The 27,877-nt window shown below is 39.4% G+C and overlaps 1 protein-coding gene across 1 annotated transcript in view; it reads right to left on the minus strand.

The window, feature by feature from the left end:
* Window positions 1-2,949: 2,949 nt before the first annotated feature.
* LOC122796452 (ADP/ATP translocase 1) overlaps window positions 2,950-27,877 on the minus strand; it is a 35,694-nt gene continuing 10,766 nt past the window's right edge. The window contains exons 3-4 of the mRNA XM_044064929.1: window positions 9,989-10,129; window positions 2,950-3,665 (exon numbers count right to left, since the gene is read on the minus strand). Coding sequence (XP_043920864.1) covers window positions 3,508-3,665; window positions 9,989-10,129 — 299 coding nt within the window. The 3' untranslated portion in view covers window positions 2,950-3,507. The remainder of the gene's footprint in view (window positions 3,666-9,988; window positions 10,130-27,877) is intronic.

Genomic DNA, 27,877 nt, shown 5'->3' on the forward strand with positions numbered 1-27,877 from the left:
GTCCTTTTGTGTAAAGATATTCACAGACCTGCACATATACTTAGCTCCAGCCTTCCACAACATAAACAAATGTTTTTATTCTTTCTGATTTTAGGATTCAGATTGTACAATTGCTTGAGATTACCCAGCGACCAGAGTTCTGTGCAATCTCTCTGCTCGGATCTGATCAGTTGGTGTAGAAGTCCATTTGGCTAGCAGATAAGTTGCATACCACTCACAGTCTGTTCCCTTTTGGCCCTGTGGTATTACACTTAAATCCAAGTTCTTCCTCCTTGCTCTGTGTTGTTGGGCTCTTTGCTTCCTTCATTATATCCAGTCTTACCTCAGACTTCAATTGTAATTGTTCTGTCTCATGCAGGGTATCTTGAAGTATGTCTGCTTGACCACAGAGTGCCATTTCTGTTTCCTTCATTCTGCTTAACACATCTTTCATAAACTGCTTTATAGCAGTATTCATTTTTCAGTCTCTTCCAATACATGTTTTAGTGTTATAGGTTTGTCTGAGTTATTTTCAGTCATGGCTCCACTCTTCTTGGTTACTGCTTCTGGTACTTTACTGACCCTTAGAGGATTTAGAGTCCCAACATGCCACTTATTGAGACATGCAGATAGCATTGCCACCTATCCGTATTTTTTCTGGACCATCCAGAAATCAAACTGATGCCCAATAATCCAGAAAACACTGTACAAACTTCAGTATTCTATTAAAAATAAGAAATAGACTCCAGGAGTTTGTTAAATCAGTGTAATTACTATGCTTTTAACAGAAAAGCATAGTAAATTGACAAAAAAAGCATCTGAAATGGCATAAGAAAGGCATTCCTCCTAATTGATGGGATGATGATGTCAAAAAATGGGTGGGGTGAGGTTATGGGAGGTGCTAGAGATGTGGCCTTGGTCTGGTTTTCGCTACAACGAAAGGTGGCATCCCTACATGTAGAGGAAATCTCTGTAATCCTTTACATTTTAGAGCAGCAATGTATCCCAACATTTGTTACCTTAAAATACCATTTCCATGCTACTTTCTGCTATTTTGTGAGGTACCAATGTGGGATGGGCTGTTGAACACTACAGCACCATACCAGAGGTCTCAGCTTCTTTTGTTTTACGTAATACACTAGTCCAATATATGGTCTATTTACTGTACTGACTCTTTGGTAATGCAGTGTGCTTGCCAGCATTTCTAACTCATTTACTCTTTTAGCACTTGATATAAGGGTTGCCACCTTTTGTTGTGGCAAAAATTGGACCAAAGTCACATCTGTAGCACTTCCCATAACCCTGCCCATCTCCTCCTCTCTCCCCATCCACTTCCCCTCCATTCCATGATGCTATCATCATGTCATTTAGGAGGAACACCTTTTTTATCCCATTTAAGATGATTTTTTTTTTTTTGCCAATTTACTATACTTTTCTATTAAAAAGCATAGTAAATCCTCTGATTTAACAAACTCTAATAGTCTGTCTCTTTTTTTAAACAGAATACCGGAGTTTGTACAGTGTTTTCTGGACTACTGGATAATCAGTTTGATTTCTGGATAGTCCGGAAAAAAAAATGGATAGGTGGTAACACTACTTGACATCTTCTTCTGTCTTCTTCAGTCACACATTTGACATTCATCCCTGGTTAGGCACCTATGGCTCTAATGGACACAAGCAACCTGCAAATGGTTCATCTCCCAGGCCCATGCTTACCATACCTCTCAAGTGTACCTCATTACGAGGAACGTACGTCATTTGGGGTCTTAAAAAGTTCATGTTCCTCAAGGTTCCTCGGTGTTCCACATTGAAAGACCCTGTCACACATTCAGTGTTAGGAATTTTTTTAAGTGAAATCCATGGTAAATAGAAATGAATCATATTAATTCATTAAAAGATCTTCTTTATAAGTAAAACTAGCATATTTTAACCATCCTATGACCTTCCTAGTTGAAGTTGTTGGTAAGCAATTAGTATGTGTTCCACATTTTGCCCATTTGTTCCACATTGTGAGGGCTAGTGTTCCACATTTTGGAGATGGAAGGTTGAGAGCTATGATGCTTACACTTATCAAGGGTATCAAAATTTGTCAGAGATTTGGGATGCATGGCTAGGCTTAAAAAGGTCCTTGTGGTCATCAGCATAGTAAACACCTATGAACCTATTTGATAAACCCCCCCCCCCATCATGGGACTCATTTGAGAAAATCCTTTCTTAATTAAGGAGTGGGTTTACTGGGAGTTTCTGGAGACTCACCTTCAGTATCTATACTTCTTACTATGTAAAAGGGGAGGGGGGGGGTTGAACCCAGGACCTCCCCGACTTTCCCTGCATGCCACTGCCACGGGACCAACAAGGAGTCGCTGGACAGTTATGTACCTGTTTTTGTCTTAGAGTAGTTTCTGTCTTCAACTAGGAAACTACCATAATGGTAATTTTTTGAACACATAAGTATCCAATGCAGAATGGCAATTACAATTAGGCCAGTTTCCTAGTTGAAAGGAGAAACTGTTCTTGGGGGGAAACAGGTACATAGCTGTCCAAAGACTCCTTGTTGGTCCAGTAGCAGTGACAATTGTAAGGAATGTGGGAGAGTGCTTAGTGATCCATAGACAAAGGGCAATGTTTCCTTACCTGCTGAGTTGTTAATACAATATTAGGTTCATTGTTGTTCTTGTTTTGTAAAGACCTATGACCAATTAAGGGCACTGTGTAGAAAAAGCCTTATTACATTTAGTTAACAAACACTATTTAAATTAACTGTTTTGTAGCTGTTTTGCAAGTGTCACTGAAAAGCGCATGTTCATGTTAGCTTATACTGCATTCATATGAAAACCAAGATAAAAATGAAGACAATAATTGCTCAAGAAATCCACTTCCCGAATGTAGATAACGGTAACACGATACATATAAAATTCACAGCGGGAAGAAAATATGATGCTACAACAATGAACACTGCAACATTACATATTGTGTGTATCACATAATTTAATTATATTTTTATGGTCAGAAATGAATGGTGAAACCTTAAACACATGATCAGTTGTACTGATTAGTGGAGCTGAGCATAAGTTTCTTAGTAACCTTGTTTGGGATTTGTTATCAGCAAACATAAATTTGTCAGATGATATTTTATAAGAGAAATAGTCAGAATGCATTTTTATTTAAAATGTTATATTCCTTTTGGCTTTAACCTTTTAGTCACTTAAATACATAATGCAATAAACTGCAGTTAAAATACAAGACCTACTTGTTTACATGACAAAACATATAAAACATTTACAATATGCTTGTCCAATTTTTCGAACAGAATGATTCATGAGTGGGTACAGAGGACAGCACTTCACACTGGTCATGGCATAAAATAAGATTTATGTTATTTTTTTCAAGGTGAAATGTGCTCAGATACCAGCCTGTAATATCTGACATCCCTCAAGTGCTAGCTTCTGATAATTGCTGCCCATTAAATGCCAGTTTAAAATATTATAAAAATAAATGAGATGTGAAAAAAAGAGTACATTTTTGCATTTAGACAAATCTCTTGATCTCATCATACAGAACTAATACAAATGCTCCTCCAGCACCTCTGATTACATTGGACCAGGCACCCTTGAAGAAAGCTCTGCCACCTTCATCCTTTGCAATCTTCTTCCAGCAGTCGATTGTCCCTTTGTACATGATATCAGCTGTAGAGGTAAAGACAAGCAGGGAAATGTGAGACTTCTTAAATTTGCTCCTGCATAAATGTTTAACAAAAGTGAAACACAATGCATTTCACCTTCTTTTACATTGACTGCAGAGTTAATGAATTATAAATTAATTTTCTATACCACAGAGCTCCAAAAACTTAGTTTAACATAACCAAATGCGCAGTATAACCTATTCAAGCAATTATAAAAGCTTGTACTAAAAAATAATTACTGCTTGTTCACATGATGACTCCAAGGTACTTAGTAATGACTAATTACTGAGTTTCATGAACACATAATGTATTGCAAGATGAATGATGCATCACTAATTTTCTTTGTATGACTGTTTATACTCTGTAAACCATCTTACCTGTTAAAATCATCACTGTTCTCAGTTACATGGATTGCTGAATTCCAGTTGTTTTTTTTAATTGTCTCATAATAAAGTAGTAATCATTTCTTTCATCTTCTCACGATACCCTCCTACACAAAGGTGAATTAACAACACCTCAGCTGCCGAATGTGACATCACTACCGCTCCATTTAATGGTGGTACTTTTAGTTTAGGAATATGTAATGGGATCAGAATGAGAAGACAGGGAATCACACAGATGGGAAGGGATCATGAAAAAATACCAGTAAAGGTATGAGCTAACAATACAAATACCAAGTCTGATCTTACTTCATTGTAAGACGACAAGATGAAAAACAGCCGAGTATATCTAGAATGGGAAGTCTCCATTTAGTCTGCATAACTGTGATACTTGCACAGTTACACTTACTATCAGTGTTCTACTCTGGTGAAAATTAATGCATACCCTCATCTCTCCCTCTTTCTCAGTCTCACACACACACCACATTTTAAGTTTAATTTAAGAGTTTCAGTCTAAAGGTCTTGAAAATTCAAAATATTCAATTTTAGATTGGCAGGAAAGCAAACATCGCATCAAAATATACAACACTAAGTACTGAATAATATAATTCTCTAAGATACAGTGTGCTAGCAGGATTCAGACTTGAAGTTACAAAAGCCTGTGTGCCTTGAATTATGCTAAGCCATTTATCTAAAGTTCATATAAACCCACCTATATAGATGATACTTGACAGACCTGTGCCAGTGCTACTGGAGTATAGGGATAAAGCCCTGACCATGGCCTAGGTGACCCCAAGTTTGATTAGTTGCTTGGATGCAGGATTTCCCAGACAAGAAATAATGGGTATGTCCATCCTGGGGGAGAGTGCATGGTGGAGAAGGACATGCACAGCCTCAGTCTCTTGGAGGATGAGTGATGTTGCAGTGGGTATCATGGGGCAGACTTATGACTTACCAAAACACCACCTAGTGATAGTGCATGAGAGTATGCATTCATAGTGGGAGGCCATTGTGAGTTCCTGCTGCAATGCAGATAACCTGTCCTCCCACCAAAGGGCAGTGTTAGAGACTTACATACATGTCTTTATTGCCAAGATGCCAATGAGAGCAAATTCTCCCCAGTGTCTGTCTGAATGATGGCCCCTCTGGTTATTTCTTGTTTTAGTGGATGTGAGGCCTCCCCACTGCTATGGAAAGAATGGACTTGAATGTGATAGTGGAAGGCTTGAGAGTTATATGCATAGAATTGCACATAATATGACTTGCCATTTTATGTCTTACTAGTCATTCAGTTGTAGAAAAATTTCCCCTCACTAAAATAGCTATATTTTAGTTAAAGCATTTAAAAGTGCCATATCTGCTCAGGCTATTGCTAACAGTTTCACTGGTTTTATCAAATTCTTCTTCTATTGCAGGGATTCAGACTCTGATTGATTTGCCAACAGCACTGAATTTTATTATGGTTCACCTGTCAAGCATATTTCAAATTTGCCATAATCCAGTCAGCCGGAGTAAAGGCTACCTCACATTTCTTCTGCAGGACTGCCTCAGTAGCAAGTATTTGTGAGGCTGTAACCTGGTCATCTGTCCTTGGCTTCACTGTCAGTCTAGGGCTAGGTTATGGACACAAATTACTTCAAGTGCATTATATTTTTAATATCCATTCACACTATTTCTCTAAAACAGTGAGCTAGGCGGGTGTTTGTTGGAGTTTTCACTCACATTAACAATGGATGGCTTGATGTTCTATTTAATTCAATGGATTTCTCATAATACGGAAAATGGGGGATAAAATTTAAGTACATTTGTATGAGGCATTCTCAATAACCACCTCTTTTTTCTGTTTTCTCCGTCCATCCCTTTTCTTCACTTAGTCAATTTAGTGTGTCATTATACCAGTGCTTTGTTCCAGCTAAATAGTGGCATGCTTGTCTCATGGGTAGTGAGACTAAATAGTGGCATGCTTGTCACATGGGTAGCTAGATGATGATACCGCCTAGGGGGCCTTTTTTAAAGCTCAGGGGTGGTTGTTAAAACTTATGTAAAAACCTTTCTGGTATCTTGAATTGTTTGTACTTTAAGGATGCACATTTGCTGCAGCTTGGCATATGTTTTATTTATATTCCCATCACAGTTCTCCTGAAAGGAGCAATTTCTACATATGCAGACATATGCTAGGACTAGTGGCAGGGAGAGCCATATTGTATATGCTGCTGACTAAAGGTTGGAGTTCAAGTTGTTGTTGTTCTTCTTTCAGCTTTTCCTGGTTAGGGGTCACCACAACGGAACTCTGGTCCGCTAATGATTGGTAGTAGATTTTCACTGTGCCAAGGTGCCAGCTCGATGCCCAACCTTCAATGAAGGCACGCCCATTCACGCATGTCTTTCAAATGCCACTCGACTGTGGGGAGGACATGCAGACTCCACACAGAAGGCGCTCCAGCTGAGAATCGAACGGGAGAACCTCTTGCTGTGAGGCAACAACGCTACCGCTGCACCACAGCGGATTAACTGAAGGTTGAAGTTCAAGTATGATTTCTATATGTTGAATTGGCAGATCGTATTTACAGGAGGATCTGTCTAATTTTTAAAAAATTCCTTTCTCTCATCTGCAGTCCATAAGTGGGTGGTAAGGACTCTATAGGCAGTAACTAGCAGGTCACATAGTCAGTGGATGACTTTTTCAGAGAGGAAGTATGCAATGCCGCACATTTTTAGGTATCCAGTTGTAGATTTACAGGTCCAGTATCATTTATATTGATTTACCAGAAAGCCCAAAGTGCAGTCAGTTATCTAGTGTTATAATGACTGTCTACACAACTGCACTATCTCCAAATAATACTAGATAATTTGAAGCACAAGTCCTTAGGCTATGTTACAAGTCATAGGTTATGGACAGGGATAATCTCAGTGCATGATCCACATATGGATGAATAATACAAGAAATTATTTCAGTAATCAAAGACTGCAACTTTACTATAAAAGAAAGAAAGAAAGACAATCTAGCATATTTAAAATGCATTTATTTATTTGTTATATTTTATTAACTTTGTGAGTCATTACTAGACAATCCTCATTTACAGAGGGTATCCAGGCTGAAAAGATTCAAAGATACAGAAGAAATGAAATATGGATATATCAAGGCATAGTAGACAAGATAAGAATGTACAATTTATGGAATCACAAAAGGCATATGCAGCGGTGTAAGAATATGCCAGCTTAGGAACAGGTAGCAGTTAGTCTGTCACAAACCGAAACAGATATTTAAGTGCTAATGTTAACTTAGCCATATTATCCACACAAAGCAGAAATTATGCCATTAATACAAAAAAGTATATCAAAGTATTTGACTACTGTCAAAATAAGCATTTGCTAAACACAGTCTATTCCATGCTAAGTTTAATGTGCTTTATTATAAATGTGCTAAAAATTAATAGTTTAACATGGGAGTGAAAATGCAAACACTGAAAAATGTGCAAAATGGAGTTGTGATTATTACTTTAAAGGTAACTGCAATAATAATGGGGTAGAGCTGAATGTAAAGCAGAACAGAATGTTGTATATAAAAGGTGAGGTAAAACAGAGAGAAGGGGAAACAAGATATGAAAGGAATAACAAAGCCAGGGGAGACAGAATGATAGACAACAGAAAAATTGTTGGAAGACAAGTGGAGTACCACAGGGTTCAGTCCTGGGTCCTCTCCTGTTTGGTATCTACTTCTCTGAAGTGCAGGCTAACACAGAAGGTCTTTATTAACAAAGTTTGCAGATGACTGCAAACTAGGAGCCATAATCAAAACTCCTAACGATATGGACAAACTACAAAAGGGCCTCACTGAGACAGATACCTGGTGTCAAAGCCATGGCCTGAAGCTCAATGCCAAAAAGTGTATTGTCATCCCCTTTGTTAAAAACTCTGTACCCATGAACTACCACATAGCTGGTAGTCTACTTAATGCCAAAAATGTGATAAGAGACCTTGGGACACAGGTGGACAGTAGTCTCTCCTTTGATAATCATATCGCCACAGTGGTCAGGAAATCCTTCTACGTAGCTCATTTCATCACAAAAGGATTCTCATCCAGAAAAAAAGAGGTCATTGTTCCCCTCTACTCACCACTCATTAGACCCATTATAGAGTACAATGCCCCTTTTGGTATGTACCTCACAAGACATCTACAACAACTGGAAAGACCACAGAAATACCTCACAAAGAGGATTACTGGCCTCAAACAGATGCCCTACGCAGACCGTCTCAAAAAACTATAGCTTTACTCCATCGCATATCGCCTACTCAGGGGCGATCTCTGCCTAACATACAAAGCTATGTCAAACCCAGAGCTGTTGGACATGCTCCACTTAAAGAAATCCTAATCCCTCCGAGCTGCACGCTCTAGGGACCTAAACCTTGTCACCACAATAAACAGAACATGCTGGAGGGACAGATTCCTGTCCCAGAGACTTCCCATACTCTGGAACAGACTACCTATCTATGTCAAACAGAGCTCCTCATTAGCACTCTTCAAGAAAAATCTTGATGATTGGATGGGAAATGAAAAATTCACCCTGGGGATCACTTCTGTGGCTCTGCTCGACAGGGGCACAGGAAAATAATTTTCTTGGCTGGCGAAAGCCAGGGTACATTTTTTGGCTAGGCTTCTATGGGCCCTAGGGCCGATAGCCTAGTACCTACCTATGAACCTAAGTACAACTCAGGAGCTCATGAGAAAATACTGTGTGATAAGAAAATAATCTCATTTGATGGAGTTTTAAACAGATCATCATTTTGTGCTGGTAACTGAAAGTTTTAGTGTTTGAAGATGGTTTTCTTGCAATTGGAAGTTTGCACAATATTTTTAACGTTTAGTTAATTGATATTTGTTATCTTTTCTGAAGTATTTGTCTAATTAAAATGAAACATATTAGACATATCTGAAATAAAGTTTCCCTATGTGATTGTAAAACTAAATTTTTCAGCTTACCATTCATCTCAAATTACACAGCAAAAACGATGAGCCCCGAAAATGCACCAGTTCGCACAATACGATAAATTGTGGTGATACTCACTGTGACATTAAAGGCGAACAGCATCCACAGACTGAAAAGACATGTTTATTTCATCAAGTATGGATGTTTCCTACATTTTAGCACTACTTTTGCACTCTATATACTTTCTTAAAAATTTTTAATGTAATTCCAGAGTCTACCCACATGGGGTCCAGCATCTTGATTTTTTAGTCTACCTCAAGGTATCCCACAGTGCAGTGTTTGGCTTTAAAATATTACATCATAGCCCTTATACCATAGACTATATCTATATATATATATATATATATAAAAGTATATATATATATATATATATATATATATATATATATATAGCTATATCTTAGGCCATATCTTACCATAGAGGTAGAGGTAGATTAAGAAAATCAAGATGCCAGACCCCATGTGGACAGACTCTGGAATTACATTTAAAAATATAAAAAAGTATATGGAGTCCAAAAGTGGTGTTAAAATGTAGGAAACATCAAAATATGATGAAATACGTTTTTTTAGTCTTTGGGTGTGGTTCTCTTTTAAATTGTCACACTTAAGCTGCTCAGCCAATGGTACAGTGATTACCTGTAACATTGCCCCTAAAATAATACATAGTTCATTAAAATCTAAGTATTATGTTAAATTACACTGCTTCCATGATTTCCTCATATTGACAATGTAGTGATGAAATAACCCAAGTAAAATGCTGTCACTTTATATAGGTACTGATATGGCATCTTTTTACAAGGACTATAACATCTTGTTAGCTCTGTGTGCAGCAATATCATCACATAGCTAAAAGTTGGTACTCCTTTACATTTTAAGGTTCATTTCATAGAAATAACTGACCTCTTTAAAATAATTTGTACTTTTCTCTGCTTTAAGATCTCAAAAGATATAAAACTTACCTCCTTTGCGACCTGATTGCATCATCATACGACGTCGGACTGTATCAAAAGGATAAGACACAAGTCCTGCTACTGCTGTCACTGTCTGTGCAATCATCCAGCTCACGACAATATGAACATTTTTGGGATCTGGCATCATACCTAGAAAAAAGACAAAAGTATAAGGAGATATTGGACTGTAAACAAAATAAAGCTGAAGGAAAGTATACATTTATTTACTGGAGTTATTCAAATAAACATTTACACACTTGTAAAAAACCATGCCCCTTACAACTAAATAAAATAAAAAAAATAAAAATTAATAGATATGATTCATAAAATTGCAAAATATAAAAAACTAATTTAAGGAAACCCAGGCCGGTATGACCCTGACCTTGAGTAGCATCTTACCCTCACCAAGAATGATGCCACAATATGAAGACAAGATGATCAATTTTAACAATTGGCTTAAGTACTGGTGTCATTCAAAGGGGATCCAATGCCTGTCAGCTTGGGATGATATATGCTCGACAAGCCACGATGCTTCGCTAGGGACGGCTTGCACCTGTCACCTCTGGGCTTTCGGATATTGGCAAAGGCTCTTGCTACCCCCATAGTGCCTTGTTTAGGCAAGGCTCAAAAGACAAACCCACCTCCATAGGTATCACAAGGGATAAGAAACTAAGAGTAATGCTACTCAACGCCAGAAGGCTAAACCTCAAGATGCACTTTTCGAAACTCTCCTTAGCATGGAGAACATCGATATCTGTGCAGTAACAGAAACCTGGTTCAGGGCTCCCAAGAGCACCCCAGCACTACCAGGTTATACCTCATACCATGCTTTTCGCCCCCAAAACTTGGACCGAACCACAAAAGGAGGGGGAGTATCGATATTCATCAAAGATACCCACACCTCCAGGTTGGTGGTAAAGCACGAAGCATCAGAGACTATCCATGTGCAACTAACAGTGGGTAAAACTGCCTTCCAGTTTATAGCCTGCTACAGACCACCCTCCCAAACCCAGGAACCCCACTCGGCCTTCCTGAGAACACTGGAAAATATGAAGGTCTCGCCAAACACCATTATATTGGGCGACTTCAACTACCCAAACATAGACTGGGAGCATTACTCTAGCTCCAATACCCTAGCCCAAAGGTTCCTAGAATTTATAAACTCAAATGCTATGGAACAACTTGTTACCATTCCCACAAGAGGGGAAAACATACTGGACCTGATCATCACCAACATGGGGACTCTATGCTCCAGACCAGAAGTGTATCCCTCACTGGTAAGATCAGACCATAAACTAATCTCACTGGATATTCACATTCTGACCCCACCCCCTGCCCAGAAAACCACAGTGAAAAACTTCTCTAAAGCAAATTTCACACTCCTCAAAACTGAGGTGGAATCCTTCAAAGCCCCGGCCTGTGGAAAATACGCCCAGACCGCAGAATCCTTTATAAACACATTCTATGAACACCTTCAGGAATGCATGGATCATGCGATCCCAAATAAAACCAAGACCCAATCCTCCAAAGGCAGACGTCCTGTCTGGTGGACCCCAGCCATAAACAAACTATACAATAGAAGGAGGAAGCTACTAAATGATAGAGCAAAATCCCAAAAGGGAAGGCATCACTGATCAGTATTAGCAAAAAACTACGGGCACTCATAAAATTGTCTAAGGCCAGCTTCGAGAGAAAAATTGCACAGGACACTAAGGATAATCACAAGGCTTTCTTTAGTTATGTTAGGAACCTGGGTTGTAATTCCCAGATATGCTCAGAATTAGTCCAAAATGACAAAAAATACACCGAACCCACAGACATTGCCAACATCCTAGCTGACAGGTTCAGTGCAAACTTCTCCCCCCCACACACCAAAAGGGCAAATATCTATCCCAGCAGAGTGCTGCCCCCCTGTCATCTCAGATGCTCAGGTAAGAGCCGCCCTCTCCAAAGCAAAAAACACAGCATCAATGGGACCAGGCGGTGTCCCGGGCTGCGTCCTACATGAACTCCAAGAAGAGCTAAACCCAAACATAAAACTACTGTTCAATCTCAGCCTTACTACAGGATATGTGCCCAAAGAGTGGCATACAGCAACAGTGGTCCCTCTCCATAAAGGTGGTGCCTCAATGGATCCTGGAAACTATCGCCCCATAAGCCTGACTAGCTTGGTCTGCAAAGCTATGGAAAGGATCATCATGGACCTCATAAATAAAGATATTGGGGACCTACAGACACTGGATCCTACCCAGTTCGGCTTTGTTAAGGGCAGATCCTGCCTCTTAAACCTGGTTGATTTCTTTGAAACAGTCACCAAGGCCATTGGCGAGGGGAAGGTGGTCCACACAGCCTACCTGGACCTCACAAAAGCCTTCGATATAATACCCCACTCGGGCATTATAGATAAGCTCACCAGCTTAAATATAAACCCCTATATCACTAGATGGATTGCAAACTGGCTCAAGGAAAGAACCCACATGGTTAGAATTGCTGGAGCCATGTCAGACTCCAAACCAGTTACAAGTGGTGTCCCACAAGGCTCAGTCCTGGGACCTCTCTTGTTCGGTATATATTTCTCGGAGGTACAGGCCAACACGGAAGGACTGTGGCTGACCAAGTTCTCAGATGACTGCAAACTGGGCGCCATAATCGACTCTCCAGCCGACACAAGCATCCTCCAAAAGGGCCTCATAGAAACAGACAACTGGTGCCAGAGCCATGGCCTCAAGCTAAATGCCAAAAGTGTATAGTCATCCCTTTGGCAAAAACAAAGTGCCCACAAATTACCACATAGGTGGTAATCCATTAAGTACAGAAGAAGTAATTAGGGACCTGGGGACCCAAGTTGATAGCAATCTCTCATTTGACAACCACATGGCCAAAGTGGTTAGAAAAACATTTTATATAGCCCACCTAATCATGAAGGATTCACATCTAGATCAGGGGAGGTCATTGTGCCTCTTTACTCATCCCTCATCAGGCCCATAATTGAGTACAATGCCCCTTTGGGATGTACCTTACCAGACACCTGCAGCAACTGGAAAGACCCCAAAAGTACCTCACCAAGAGGATCAAAGGGCTCAAACAGATGCCATATGCTGCCCGGTTAAAGAAACTCCAGCTCTACTCAGTGGCATACCGCCTGTTCAGAGGCGATCTGTGCCTGACGTATAAAGCCATGTCCAACCCGGAATTAATGGACATGCTGCACCTCAGAAAATCCAAATTCCATCGAGCTACGCTCGAGAGACTTGAACCTCAGCACTGAAATAAATAGGACATGCTGGAGGGACAGATTCATAACCCAGAGGCTCCCTTCACTCCGGAATAAAATCCCAGTCCAGGTTAGGCAGAGTCTCTCATTGACTCTCTTCAAGAGGAATCTTGATGAGTGGATGGGAGATCGTAGGTTTATCCCGGGTATCACTTCTGTGTCACTGTTAGACAGAGGCACAGTATACTAACCTCGAAAAAGGGCATAGCAAAATAAATTTAAAATGGGTGGTGAAAGCCAAACACATTCTGGCTAGGCATATAAATGCCCTAGGGCAGATAGCCTAGTATGAACCTATGAAATTATGAAAGAGTTTACATTTGAATTTGAACATTTATGGCAGGTGTACTTCTTTTCATAAAATGTTTCCAACAACAGGATTTTTAATAGTGAAGTACGTTTTTGATAATCATATATTTGTAACAAGTATTACTCACCTTTTAAGTGTTCCTTACCTTTTTATTTTTTTTTAATAGTCATATACTACATAGCTTATGGATATGGGTGGTTTCAAATGCATACCTTTCCATCCATCCATTCATTACTAGACATCAGTTAACTCATTTCAGTGTTATTATGAATCATAGCCAGTTTAAAAACAGTGAATGCAGGGCACATTAAGTTCTCACTTGTTCACAACCAGTCCATCCCAGCATACTACTGACAATGACATAGTTACCTATGTTTTTACAGATATACAAACTATTGAGTTTAAATATAACAGTATTTATATCTTGTTGACAAGATGTTAAAGTGGTTAATGTTGGAGTGGTGACAGAGTTATGAGACTATGTTAATACTTAACAGAATGGAAATGAATGGTTTTAATTTTGCTCTTTAATATATAGACCAATGTTTGATTTTTTTTAATTATGTGTTTTCTTTTTATTTTTGATATATATATTTTGCCACAAGTGCTCATTAAAGAAATTTATAAATGACATAGACACCTAGGTGCAATTTTAGTGAGAAAATCAATTTATGTACTATGTCTAAACTACGTAGAGAAACCCCATGTGCTTATGAGGATACGATCACAACTACATACATGTACTAATGAATGTCAGTTAGAGAAACCCCATGTGGTTGTGAGGATAAGCTCACAACTACATACATGTACTAATGGATGTCAGAGGTCTGATTCTAGATCTGTAATGCAGGAGAAATGTAGGAGAACATGCATTATATTGCCAAAGGTTCATATGGTCATAGGCTCTTATTAAGTGTACATCCAAAGAGACCATGGAGAAACACAGTCACATCACCCAGTACTGCTTGGAGGACTAACAGTGCCTCCCATTAAGTAGACTTTCTCCACATATCCTTGGTGAAACTTTGTGATTCCCCATCAAGTCATCCAGACTGGCTTTAAAGGTTACTGTGGAAGTACAACTGCTGAATCCTACACAAATGCACTCTATAAACACTTACACGACTACATGGATTATGCTATCCCAAATAGAACCAAGGCGCTATCCTCAAAAAAAAAGGAAGCCAATCTGGTGGTCCCCTGCCATAAACAAACTCTATAACAGAAGGAAGAAATGGTTACAAAAGAGTGTAAAATTGCATGAGTCGAGGAGCTCCCTGGTCAGCCTCAGTAAGAAGCTGAGATCCCTTATAAGATCCTCCAAAGCTAGCAATGAAAACAAAATCACCACTGATTTTAAGGGCAACCCCAAAGCATTCTTGTCAAGAATCTCAATGGCAACAACCAGATCTGCTCCGAGTTACAGCACAACAGCATGAAAATTACAGAACCAACTGATATTGCCAACATCCGGGCAGATAGGTTCAGTGCTAACTTTATTCCCCTCTCACCCCACTAAAGGGCCCATATCTATACAGGAAGAATGTAGAGTCCCTGTAATCACATATATGCAGGTAAAAGCTGCACTCTCTAAAACCAAAAACACAGCATCCATGGGACTGGGCAACATCCCAGGCTGCATTTTACACGGACTTCAGAATGAACTGGCTCCCCACCTAAGCACCATGTTCAATCAGTCTCACATCACACTTTGTGCCCACTGAATGGTGCACAGCAACAGTTATCCACCTCCACAAAGGGGGAGCCAACACTGATCCTGGGAACTATCGCCCTATTAGCCTGACGAGCCTGGTCTGCAAGGCCATGGAACGTATCATCATGAAATTCAAACAAAGACAGTGTTAACCTCCAAATTCTGGACTCCACCCAGTTCGGGTTTGTGAAAGGCAGATCATGCCTTCTTTACCTGATTGACTTCTTTGAGGCAGTCACCAAAGCCGTAGATGAGGGTAAGGTGGTTCACACAGCCTATTTTGACCTTGCCAAGGCTTTCAACACCATACCTCATTCTGGAATTATAGCTAAACTCACTAAACTAGGTATAAATCCCTACATCACAAGATGGGTTGCCAACTGGCTCACTGACAGAACCCACACTGTAAAAGTTGCAGGCTCCAAATCTGACTTCAAACCAGTGACAAGTGGAGTACCACAGGGTTCAGTCCTGGGACCTCTCCTGTTTGGTATCTACTTCTCTGAAGTACAGGCTAACACAGAAGAATGCAGATGACTACAAACTAGGAGCCATAGTCGAGTCCCCAAATGATGTGGACATCCTACAGAAGGGCCTCACTAAGACAGATGCCTGGTGTCAGAGGCATGGCCTCAAGCTCAGTGCCAAAAAGTGCATTGTCACCCCCTTTAGTAAAAACTCTGTACCCATGAACTGCCATATAAATGGCAGTCTACATAACACCGAATGTGTGATAATAGACCTTGGGACCCAGGTGGACGGTAGTCTCTCTTTTGATAATCACATTGCCACAGTTGTCAGGAAATCCTTTTATGTGGCACACCTCATCACAAAAGGGTTCTCATCCAGGAAAAAAGAGGTTATTGTTCCCCTCTACTCGGCACTCATTAGACCCATTATAGAGTACAACACCCTTTTAGGAATGTACCTCACTAGACATCTGCAGCAGCTGGAATCGCCACAGAAGTACCTCACAAAGAGGATTACTGGCCTCAAACAGATGCCCTACACTGACCATCTTAAAAACCTCCAGCTTTACTCTGTAGCATATCACCTACTCAAAGGAGATCTCTGCCTAACATATATAGTTATGTCAAACCCAGATCTGTTGGACATGCTACACCTAAAGAAATCCCAATCCCTCCAAGCTACATGCTCTAGGGACCTAAACCTTGTCACCACAATAAACAGGACATGCTGGAGGAATAGATTCCTGTCCCAGATACTTCCTATACTCTGGAACAAGCTACCCATCTAAGTGAAGCAAAGTTCCTCATTAGCACTCTTCAAGAAAAATCTTGATGAGTGGATGGGAAATAGGAAATGCACCCCAGGGATAATTTATGTGGCTCTGCTTGACAGGGGCACAGGAAATTAACTTTCTTAGGTGGCATAAGCCAGGGAACCTTGTTGGCTAGGCTTACTTAGGCCCTTGGGCTGATAGCCTAGTACTTATCTATGAACTTCTGAACCTATGAACCTATTCTGCTTATAGGTAAGGGTAGCCTAATTTAAAAATGGGAGGATACATTGGATTAGGTATCTGTCATGCCATCTGGTGTTGTTAAAGTTTGGTAGCATAGGTTTAGGTCTCCACAGTGTGTGTTTGATTTACCACTGGTTCTATTTAAACCAAAGAATTCAAAAAGTGCTAGATACATATAATACATATTTTATACCAATGGAAGCGCTTTAAGAACAATTATTATTATTCTCATTCCCTTGAAGACCTTCAACTGTAGTGTCAGGATTTTATTCCCTGCAAACAAACATTAAATATGCAACTATAATATGGTCTAAGTATGCTAGTTCTTGTAAAGAATGGATGTGTGTAGATCTAAAAACTTTGGTGTATATTTAATCTCTGAACTAAATATCTGTCGACCTTGTCATAACTTGAAGTGCCTTTATTTTGGAAGTCACCCCCATTAGCATGTTACTGAATGTTCCATCGCTCATTAAGGTACAAATATTGCACTTCTCCTTCATACTACATCTGTCTCCTGACTTCTCAGGCCTTACAATGGAAAGGCAATGTACCAACAAACAGTTATATGTGAAATCATTCTCTACCTTTTTCTCTTTCCAGCAATCCTTATAAGTAAAGGCAGTGCCCTTACATGTCTGTCCTAGCATAAAGATGTCGCAAATATTCTCTTTAAGCAGAGCTTGGGATGATTACAAATCAGGATTATCCTCTTTCATTTTTTCCTTTTCACAGTAATGAATTTGCAGGTGTTCTCTGATGAAGAATGAAGGTCTCCACTGAAAAAGGGCTCTCTGGGCCCATTTGGACTAACCCCGTTTACAAATGTAAAAATAAATACATACATAAATAAATAATAATATTATGTCACTCATACTGGCAGCTGATTAATAGTGTACATTAAATAACACAAACAAAATTAGTATTTTACACTGAATTGTGGTGCATATAACATGATTTATCAAGTAATACTAAACGAGGCAGTGGGTGAGTTCAGGAAGTCATATGTAGGTTACTAACCTGTGGATTTCCAAAAATATGAGGTGGGTTATGGTATGATTATCACAACTTTAGGATATTGAGAAATTAGTATCATACCTGGAGTTCAGTATGCTGGAGGGAGTGCTTAGTGACATAGTTAAAAGTTTTGAAGATGGATTTTTTTATTTGTTAACCAGGTAAGTCAAGTAAGCACAAGTTAATTTTTCCACTGCTGCCACAAAACATTGTCTGCTTAAATAACATACTTGGAGTTACATAGTTTATAAGTGCTGACTAAAGGATACGAACCATGAGCTACAACATATAGCTGATTGGCAGATTATAGCCTTAATCTTCTAAGCTAACTGACAAAAGAGCACCCCGCTCAACATTGTAACGTGAACCCTGCTCAACCACTTGAAACTTTTCTATCATGTGAAGAAGCAGAAAGACAAATAAATACAGAAACTACCCATGGTGGACCTGGGGTGATAGCATCTACCCTTGGATCATACAGATCTGTAAGTATTTTATTATAAAGAAGGCTGCTGTTATTTTAACCTCTATGTATCTCATCGGTCTTCTCACTCTCTCTCTTTAAGGGAAAGTAGCATCCATTATTGTAGCCCCTAGGCATTCTTGCTAACACCTTTGTCTTCAGGAGCATCTCCTTACTATCACACTTTGGAAACTGAAAGTGTTTGAAAGTGGGATTTTATTTTTGAACTAATGAAAACTTCTGCCCAAAGACCAGCCTGGCTTTACTAATTGCTTAAACACTATCTCTTCTCTCTAATTTAGTCCAGTCTTATCTCTGTCAACAAAAATCACCTCACTAGAGCTCTTTTTATCAACTTAACTAAAGTTTTTGGGCATAATCATCTGTCTCCTGCTTAAAACCCGTTGATAGTAAAGCTTTGGCTCATCCACCATCACTTGGCTTGAAAGCTACCTAGTCAATTATTTTTAAAGTTAAAGTAGTAAAGGATCTCTCACCAATGCCTGTACACCTTCTGGAGTTTTCAAAGTCCTTAGGCCCTCTTATTCACACTTTCATAAGAAAACACCCTTCCAACCCATACATTTAACATTTTCTCTGTGATGATTATTTTGTCCTCTACAGATCCTCCTCGTGACACAGATGAGTGCCAGGCTTGTTTGTGAGACTCAAGTGATCAAGCTTCTATGTGTGTGATCACTAGTGTGTGACTAGCAGGCTTTGTGGTAGAAGATCAAGGTTGTGATACCTAAGTATTTCTTCTTTATCCAGACACAGCAACCCCAGAGCTTGTATATACAGCAGGGATGTGTGTTTCTGTGTGTGTGTGTGTGTGTGGGGGGGGGAGTTGCAGGGGAATTTTCTCCCTGCAAACACACTTTTTTCTTATTTTTCACCAGAAAGTACTATTCGTATAGGTTCATAGGTTCATAGATATGTACTAGGCTAATGGACCTGGAGCCTTTACTAGTCTAGCCTATAGGATTACCCTGGCATTGTGCAACCCGACCTTAATTCCCAGTGCCTCTGTCAAGTAGAGCCACTGGAGTGATCCCCGTTGTGAATTTTCTATTTCCCATCCACTCATCAAGATTTCTCTTGAAGATGGACAGTGAGGTGCTCTGCTTGACATGTATGGGAAGATTATTCCATAGCATGGGCAGTCTCTAGGTTCTGAACCTGTCCTTCCAGCTTGTTCTGTTGATTGTGGTAATGAGGTTGAGGTCTCTGGAACATGTAGTGCGGAGGGATTGGGATTTCTTTAGATGTAGCATTTATAACAGAGCTGGGTCAGACATGGCTTTGTAAGTCAAGCAGAGATCGCCTCTAAGTAGGCGATATGAGAGAGACAATAGTTGGAGTTTTTTTTAGTCTGTCCATATAGGACAAGTGTTTAAGGCCGAAGATCCTCTTTCTGAGGTATTTTTGTGGCCTCTCTAGTTGTTGTAGGTGTCTAGTGAGGTACATGCCAAATGGGGCATTGTACTTGATGATTGACCTAATGAGGGAAGCATAGAGGGAGACAATGACCTCTTTCTTCCTGGATGCAAAACCCTTAGTAATGAGATGTGTCACATAGAAGGACTTTGACCACAGTGACAATGTGGTAGTCAAAAGAGAGGTTGCTGTCAATCTGTGTTCTCAGATCTCTTATGATGCCTTCTGTGTTCAGTGGAGTACCATTGATGTGGTAATTCATGGGAACCAGGTTTTTCCCCAAAGGGGATGATGACACATTTTTTGGCATTGAACTTAAGGCCATGGTTCTGACACCTTTCTGTAGAATGTCAGCATCACTTGGGGAGTTAATTATGGCTCCCAACTTGCAATTGTCTGCGAACTTTGTCAGCCACAGCCCCTGAGTGTTGGCTTGAACTTCAGAGAAGTAGATACAAAGAGGAGAGGACCCAGGACCGAACCCTGTGGGACTCCACTCATGACTGGTCAACAGTCTGACTTGGAGTCAGCTACTTTCACACTGTGGGTTCTATCTGTGAGCCAGTTTGCAACCCACCTAGTGATATAGGGGTTGATGCCTAGCTTAGTGAGGTTTTCTATGATTCCTGAGTGGGGAATGGTATCAAAAGCCTTGGCCAGATCAAGGTAGGCTGTATGAACCACCTTGCCTTCATCAACAGCTCTGGTGACTGACTCAAAGAAGTCAACCAGGTTGAGCAGGCAAAATCAAACTGTGGGATCCAGAGTTTGGAGGTTCCCTATATCTTTGTTTATTAGGTCCATGATGATGCGTATAAAGTAGCAGGAATACACAGAGGTGGGACATTTCAAAAACATGATCCAGTTAGCATGAGCTAAAGATGTGAGTGATATTTATTTAACATTTGTTAAGCAGGAAAGTCTGACTTGGAACAAAGAAAATTTTCAGCGGAGGCTCGGGGAGAAATACTCCAGACACATAGCTTTGTAATGTAGGAGGAAACCGGAGCATCCGGAGGAAACTCACATGAACGCAGGGAGGACATGCAGACTCCGCACAGAAGACACTCCAGCCGATAATCAAACCAGAGAAACTCTTGTTGTGAGGCAACAATGCTACTGCTGCACCACTGTGCCATCCACAATCAAACAAGATATCATTCTTTTGTGATTGCATTTATGTATGCTGATCACAAAAGGGTAATTATTTTGTTATGGAGACAACAAAGATCCATCTTGCATTGTCTCAAGTTAGATCTTAACAGGTTATTTCACTAATTTTAGGAGGAATAACTCTTACTGAACTGCAGAAAAAAAGTTCTTTGGTGCTAAAACTACTATGTAATCCAATCTATGACATTTCCTACAATAACAAAATCAACAACATAGAAACTTAACATTTTTAAATGGATGGATGGATTTACTCTATATTTCCTCTCACAATGACTATTCACATTAATCTACTAAAATGAAAAATTAATAAAACAAATGGTTACCAGAAAATCTCTAGATTCCTGCTTATGATTATGGTTGATACTGGTAAAAACTTCCTATATCCTCTGCTTGAATATGGACTCCCTCCCCTAGCTTATTCCTCTGAGCTACTATATCTACAACCCTCTCAAGTCTCATTTGGACAACATTGCACATCTTTAGCTCATGCTAACTGGATCTTTTTTTTTTTTGAAATGTCCGACCTCTGCGTACTCCTGCAACTTTATAAATCCTTTAATAATCTCACACCTCCCTACTTTTCCTCAAATTGCAGTATCATCTACAACATATGAGCTTCACTCTCATTCAAACAACTCCAAGTCCTGCAAAGAACTGCCAATTCCCTAGCAACTTCAGATCACACATTCTCAATTCTAGGTCTCAAAGTATGGGGCTGCATAACTTTCAGTAGTAGGAACAGTCATTCAATTTCAGAATTCAGAGCCAAACTCTAATAACACCTTAAAGAAAGAGTTTCCTGTTTTGGATTTCAGCTTTTCTCCACCAAATTAAATTATACACTCTTATACCCTATCGGTTTACAAGGGATTGGGGGTTGGCACAATGGTTAAGATGTTTGCCTCAAAGACACAAGGTGCAGGGTTTAATTCTTGGGAAGCATGGCTAGGCAAAAAAAAAAAAAAACCACCTGCGATCATTCGGCTAGTAATCACCTATGAACCGATAGATAATAGAATTCTGTTTATATAAATAATACATTGACTTCTAAAGTAAATCTGGCATATAAAGCTTAGTTAACTTGTGTATTAAACAGATGCCTGTCTACCTATTTGTAGTGAGGAACATATGTGCTTGTGTTATAAATACTTTCCCCTGTCATCTGATATGTGTGGCGTAGTTAGTTACATGTATTAGTGAATGAGTCCCCCTCACATGACTGTACTATAACCTATACCGATTATTTGCCTTCCATTCATTTTCTTTGTCAGTCAAATCACTTACTATCAACCTAAACATTGTCCTATGCAGTTGCTTTAGTTCTGTGAACTGATAATGCTAAATTACAATGTCTAGCAGCATGTTCTATTAACTGGTCTACATAACCTGGTAAGTTGGCAGAACTTTTGTTGCTTCACTTGATGTTACCTATGAACATTGCCTTGAGGTAGCCAATGAGTGCCTCTTATATAATTGCATTATTGTAATGCTGGGTACATCCCCCCCCCCCACCAAGGTAGTGCTTTAAATAGGTTCCTCAGCATTTGCCCCCTACTCCAGTGACCAAAATGCAATAAAAAATTAAGGAGCAGCAGTGTAGCACAGGGCTGGACAAGATAACATAGTTTCTTGTGAATGCATATTGTATTTTGCAAGTACTTGACCAGTTTAGCTGACTGACATGACACCTCAGCCATGGAGAAAATGTAGGCATATGCAGAAAAGAAGCCTGGCACAAGAATCTTGTGGAGGAGGTAAGGTAGGGGCTAAAGGTGCTTCCAACAAATCACTTTATCAAGTGGAATGAAAGAAGACATTACACCAATGAATCACAAATCACAATAAAGGTAAAGCAGAACGACAAACTATGTATGTTTGCTGTTAGCAGGTTTGTTAGTATCTGAAATGCCTGTGCTTGGCGCAAGAAGGTGGGGTGAATGATAAGTCATAATATGCATATGAAACAGAAACAGTAACAGCCAGTAAGACCTTTGTTAGGGCATATCTAACACACTAAATACAGCCATTTTTATATCAGCTTTCAACATTTACTATAGTTAGGCAATTTATCATGTTTGAACTTTAAAAGGTTAAACTTTTGTTTTTCCACATAGAAGTCAATGACTATGCAATGATGCCACCTTAGCTAATGAGATCAGAGCAACATAATGCAGGGGATGCTGCGCCCTCCATTGCTTCAAATCTTGATAATTAGGGATTCTGTGGCTACAAAATGAAAATGGCTCAACCTGAGTAAGAGAAAGTGTGTTTAGTCCACAGTGATAACAGAAGGGAGTACTACATACCGTGGGTGACATGCTTGCTGAAAATGTAGTATGTGTATGCAGTAGATGCATGTGGCAATAATTCACAAAGGTCAAACATGCAGCAAATCAGAAATGGAAGACACTTATCTATGTCTGTTTGAAATGCACTTATCAGTGAGTAAAATGCATTTTTTTCATCATAGGGTTGAACTCTTTGTTTAAGTTGAAGTTGAACTACTATAGCAATGTGGCTTCTTTTATGTCTCTCCCTCCTTTTCCTAATGTGAGAGGCATGCAGTGTCACCTGAGAATTAACCCACTCCAGGTCAGGGTTACCAGCTGGGTTACACTGACAATGAAAAGGTGTGGAAGGTAGAAGAACCTGAGATTTACTTGAAGGGGCTGGCTTGACATGTTAGAGTGGCCCTATCCATTACATGTTAGTATTTCATTGATAGACCTCTGTGAGAATTGAAGCATTGTTCCTAGGCATGCCCCCTCCAGGTAGCAACAATATCCAAGTTCCATCTGTTCACCTAAACCAGCTATAATTTTAGTTTCCACCTGGGCTTACACAAAGGGTCTGCCTGCCATCATGTATTCCTTGCTCTTCATGAGAGCTGAGCAGACTAAGCCACAACAGTCCTTTCTCCACCATAGTTCCTGCAGGTGCCAGGGCTGCTAATCAGAAAGAGTCCACCTGGATCAAGGTCAGGACTTTATTCCCATATGCCAATGGCGCTTGCTTAAAATGCAGGTCCTCCAACATAGTCTAGGCCTTCAAAAGTTCACTAAGCGGAAATGGTGGCAGAGACCAGTCTCCACTAGGGACAATGTATAGTACCTGCTATTCAGGTTTTTTTTAGTGGAGAAGGAGGTGAAAGAGGCCTTTACCCATCTCTATGATATAATAGTAGTAGTTCTAGAAGAGATATCATCTGTGCCATTGATTCATCTGTGGTACACTTGCAATGCCTTTACTCATCAGAGGCCCACTAGCTAAAAGGGCAGGACTGAGGCATGATGGGCAACAGAAAGTATAAATATGCCAGTACTTTTCTAGTGAATTTGACTGATTCTGTACCATCCGGATGGCAAATTACTTTACAAACCTGAAACTCACTCCTATACAGGATGCCAGATGGGGGATTTCTGATATACATATGCAGAAACAGACAGCATAAACGAGGGCGGTAGCAGAATAGCTCTGGTGCACAGAATCTTAGTGATTAATGGTATGGGAGACAGAGTCACTGGGGAGAAGTCTGACTGCTGGATGGTGTAATTCTCCTTCTTGTTCATTAGCCATCTATGATAATAACAGACTAGACAGAAAAGGAGAGAGAAAGAAAGGTTTTGAAGCAGCTGTTCACTTGAACATGAATGGTCTTATAAATTAGTGTCTGGAGACAACATTGGAGACCTTTTGCAGAAGTGAAGTTTAGAAATGAAGGCATGGTTATCTCCTCTAGACTTTCCCAAAGTGAAGAAAGAAAATCAAACTCAGAACAGGAATGATTAAGAACAAGACATTTAACAGATATTTTATAGTACAGTGTTACAAACTATCATACCGTGGTGTGTGGGGGGAGGGGGCTGGAGCTATATCTGTAACAATAGATTGCATCACAATAATCATGATCACATAATGAAAAAGGAGGAAGTACACTTGGCCAGAAATCTGGTATCATCACTGGATAAGTAAAAAGACTGCAATGAATCTGAATTTGTAAGACTCATGATAATAAATAATGAGAGGCAACATTACACACCCCATGTCTAGAGCATCTAGCAATAATGTTTTATTTATTTTCTGTATAGATTTGTTAACTGGGTCAGTGGCTGGGCTGATCACATGACCCTTTCCAGTTATTACCTGGACCACAGGCATATAGCATTAAGATTTATAGAGAAATACAACAGTAGGGCTACCCATTACATCTAGTACAGAACTTAATGTACATAGAGAGCTGAGAGCAAGATGTTGAGAGCAGAATAACTTTCAGCATGAATGGCAACTCTGGAGTAACCAGTTTGGGAGTTATTGAGGGAAAAGTGCTACAGTGGTAGTGCATTGCATCATGTGAAATAAGCATGATTTCTGAGACATCTAGAAAGAGTTTACACTGGGCCTATTATGTACATTTTGTACTGGAATGTTGTAGATGGCAGGTGCTAGTAATCTATGAAAGGCTCTATCAGTGGAGCTGACAGACAAGGGTGAGCATTATATGGTAATGGCATAGTCTATACTTTGATTGTCTGGGAGTTATTGTTGATACGAGACAAATCAGGTAAGCAGAATACAGAAATTTAAGAACAAAATGTATAGATAGTGGTTAAAAAAAGAGAAGGGCTGCTGTTAGATTAATTGGGAGTGTGTTTACAGAGAGAAGTAGGTTGTAACCATTTGTAATCAGCAAGATTTATATTTCTGCATAATGTTTTTTTTTTTTTTTGAGTTACCTAAAAAATTAATAGGACAGAGTATTCAAGCTTAGGGATGAGTATATTTTTTGCACTTGCATATCTGGTGTTAGGGGTGAGCAGGTTAGTAAGTCCATATGGCAGTTTGAGCTGTCGGGGTATATTTGTGGTGATGTATTGTATGTGTAGGATAAAAATCATGCTGGGGTCAAGAGTTACACCTAGATATTTGTAGTAATTTACAGTTTCATGTTGGTTACCAAGGGGGTCAGGCAAAGTTAATAAAATGAATCTGAGAAGTCTTTGAGGTGTGCCAACCGAAGATCATAGCTTGTTTTTTTAGATGCATTAATAATTAGGGTGTTAGTTTTGAAACAACGACAGTACTGATGAAGTTTTTTTGAAATAGTTTTTGCAGTGGTGGGATTGTTATGAGTAGAAGCAGATCCTCTGCATAAAGTATCCTATTATGATGCAGACCGAGTGGAAATGACACAATAAATAATGGGAAAAGAACAAGCTGCAGGTACCATGTTGCTTAGGTGAAAGAATGTGTCTCTCTCTTGCAGGAAATGAATGACCTGCTTATTAAGACTACGTTACAGAGTTGTTGCTACAGAACCTGGAACAACATGGTGGCAGAGGTGTTCAGGCTGAGTGGGGCAGGACTTTTCGATAGTGGAATAATCATTGTACTTTTCCATTCATTAGGTAGAATTCTGATAAATGAGGCAAGATTGACTATGTGTGAGTGGACAGCATACATAGCTAGCTGCTTTTATTTTCAGACATTCAAGGTTTAGTAGTATGAATGAAAAGGCAGAATCAGTTGGTATTTTAATGAGGAATTTACAGAAGTAGCTGCTTGAGATGCAGTTGAATTCAAAAGTTTGACAGTTCAGGTTTGGAACTTGGTGTATATTTGGTAATGACTAGCTGGGTGTTGTGGGGGTTAAGAGGTAAGGCTGGTGAGAACAGACTGCTGAAGAAGGCATTAAATTCTTCTGAAATGACACTCTGATGATAGCAACAAGAGTAAAGTTGATAATATGGGAGATATACGTATTTTTGCTGCCCAGAAGCTTTTTGATTTTTTGACAGTACATCCTGTGGTTGCCCAAAATAATATATATATATATATATATATATATATATATATATATATATATATATATATATACATAGTTGAAGAGCAAGCCAAGCACTACATAACATGTCTAAGGATGAAAGTACTGCATATTTTACAAAAGTAAAACAAAGCATATCCATGGCTATAGAAAGAAATAAATGTAAAAACATTCATGTTTGCTATTCGTTTTTCTGTTCTCCTTCTTTTCTTTAATAATTCCACATGCTTTTTCCTCTCTGCTTACCTATCACTTCACAAGCCTTTTCTGACTTCAGCGTTGAACAAACATGAATAACACTTGTTCTTCACTTTATTACTTATAACTTCTCCGTACTGCATTCTCCAATTTGCCACCTATGTAGGAAGTCTTTGTACACATAATGTTTACAGTTACTACTAGTGCAATGCTTGTAACACTGCATTTTGTGATATACTTACATTATGTTTTATGGTGTGCTGGAATTCATGTTTGTCTACAGTGCTCTGGTCTATTGATTGAACATGACCAGCTCCTTTAAAACTCACTCATAAAATTGATTTAATCATTCTACTAGAAACTTGTTAACTGGAAAATAGTAGGTATCTGTCACAAAATACTCACATAAAATGAAGTAAGCACATATATAACTACAGTCTACTGGGACTCTACAAGTCTGAGAAAGTGGAATGGGGACTCATGAAAGAATGCATTAGAAAGAGAGACTTCAGATCTGGGTATAGTTTGGGACAATTCCTAGTGAAAAATCTATGGATACTGGTGATACAAAAGCTTTCTGGGGAATTGGTAATAGAAAAGAGACAGGCTTCCTGCCTTAAGGAAAATTAGGAAGGGATCTGATAAGGACAAATTAATCATAGAATGAGGTAATTTTAGCATGGCTGACAGTGACTGTGCATTTTAATTGCCAGAATAATGGGTATCTGTCTTATCTGATTATATATGCAACAACTTTAGTGGTTATCTGATTAAGAGAAAAAAAAAAACAGAGAAACCAGATACCATTAACTATATGACTCTAGACATCTCACAGATGGTGAGATGTTAGTTGGGTAAGAGACCCCTAAGATTCGGCGATATTGGTATTCTTTAATTCAAATAATTCCCTGCTACCAGAAAACTCTCTGAGGGGCACAGTTTCTTGACTTAAGAAAGAGTGATTTCAGTGGGATAAAGTGACTGGTAGACAATATGATGCAGCAG

The sequence above is a fragment of the Protopterus annectens genome, chromosome 3.part0, assembly GCF_019279795.1.
Source record: "Protopterus annectens isolate FY-2018-M chromosome 3.part0, PAN1.0, whole genome shotgun sequence".
NCBI lineage: Eukaryota > Metazoa > Chordata > Ceratodontiformes > Protopteridae > Protopterus > Protopterus annectens.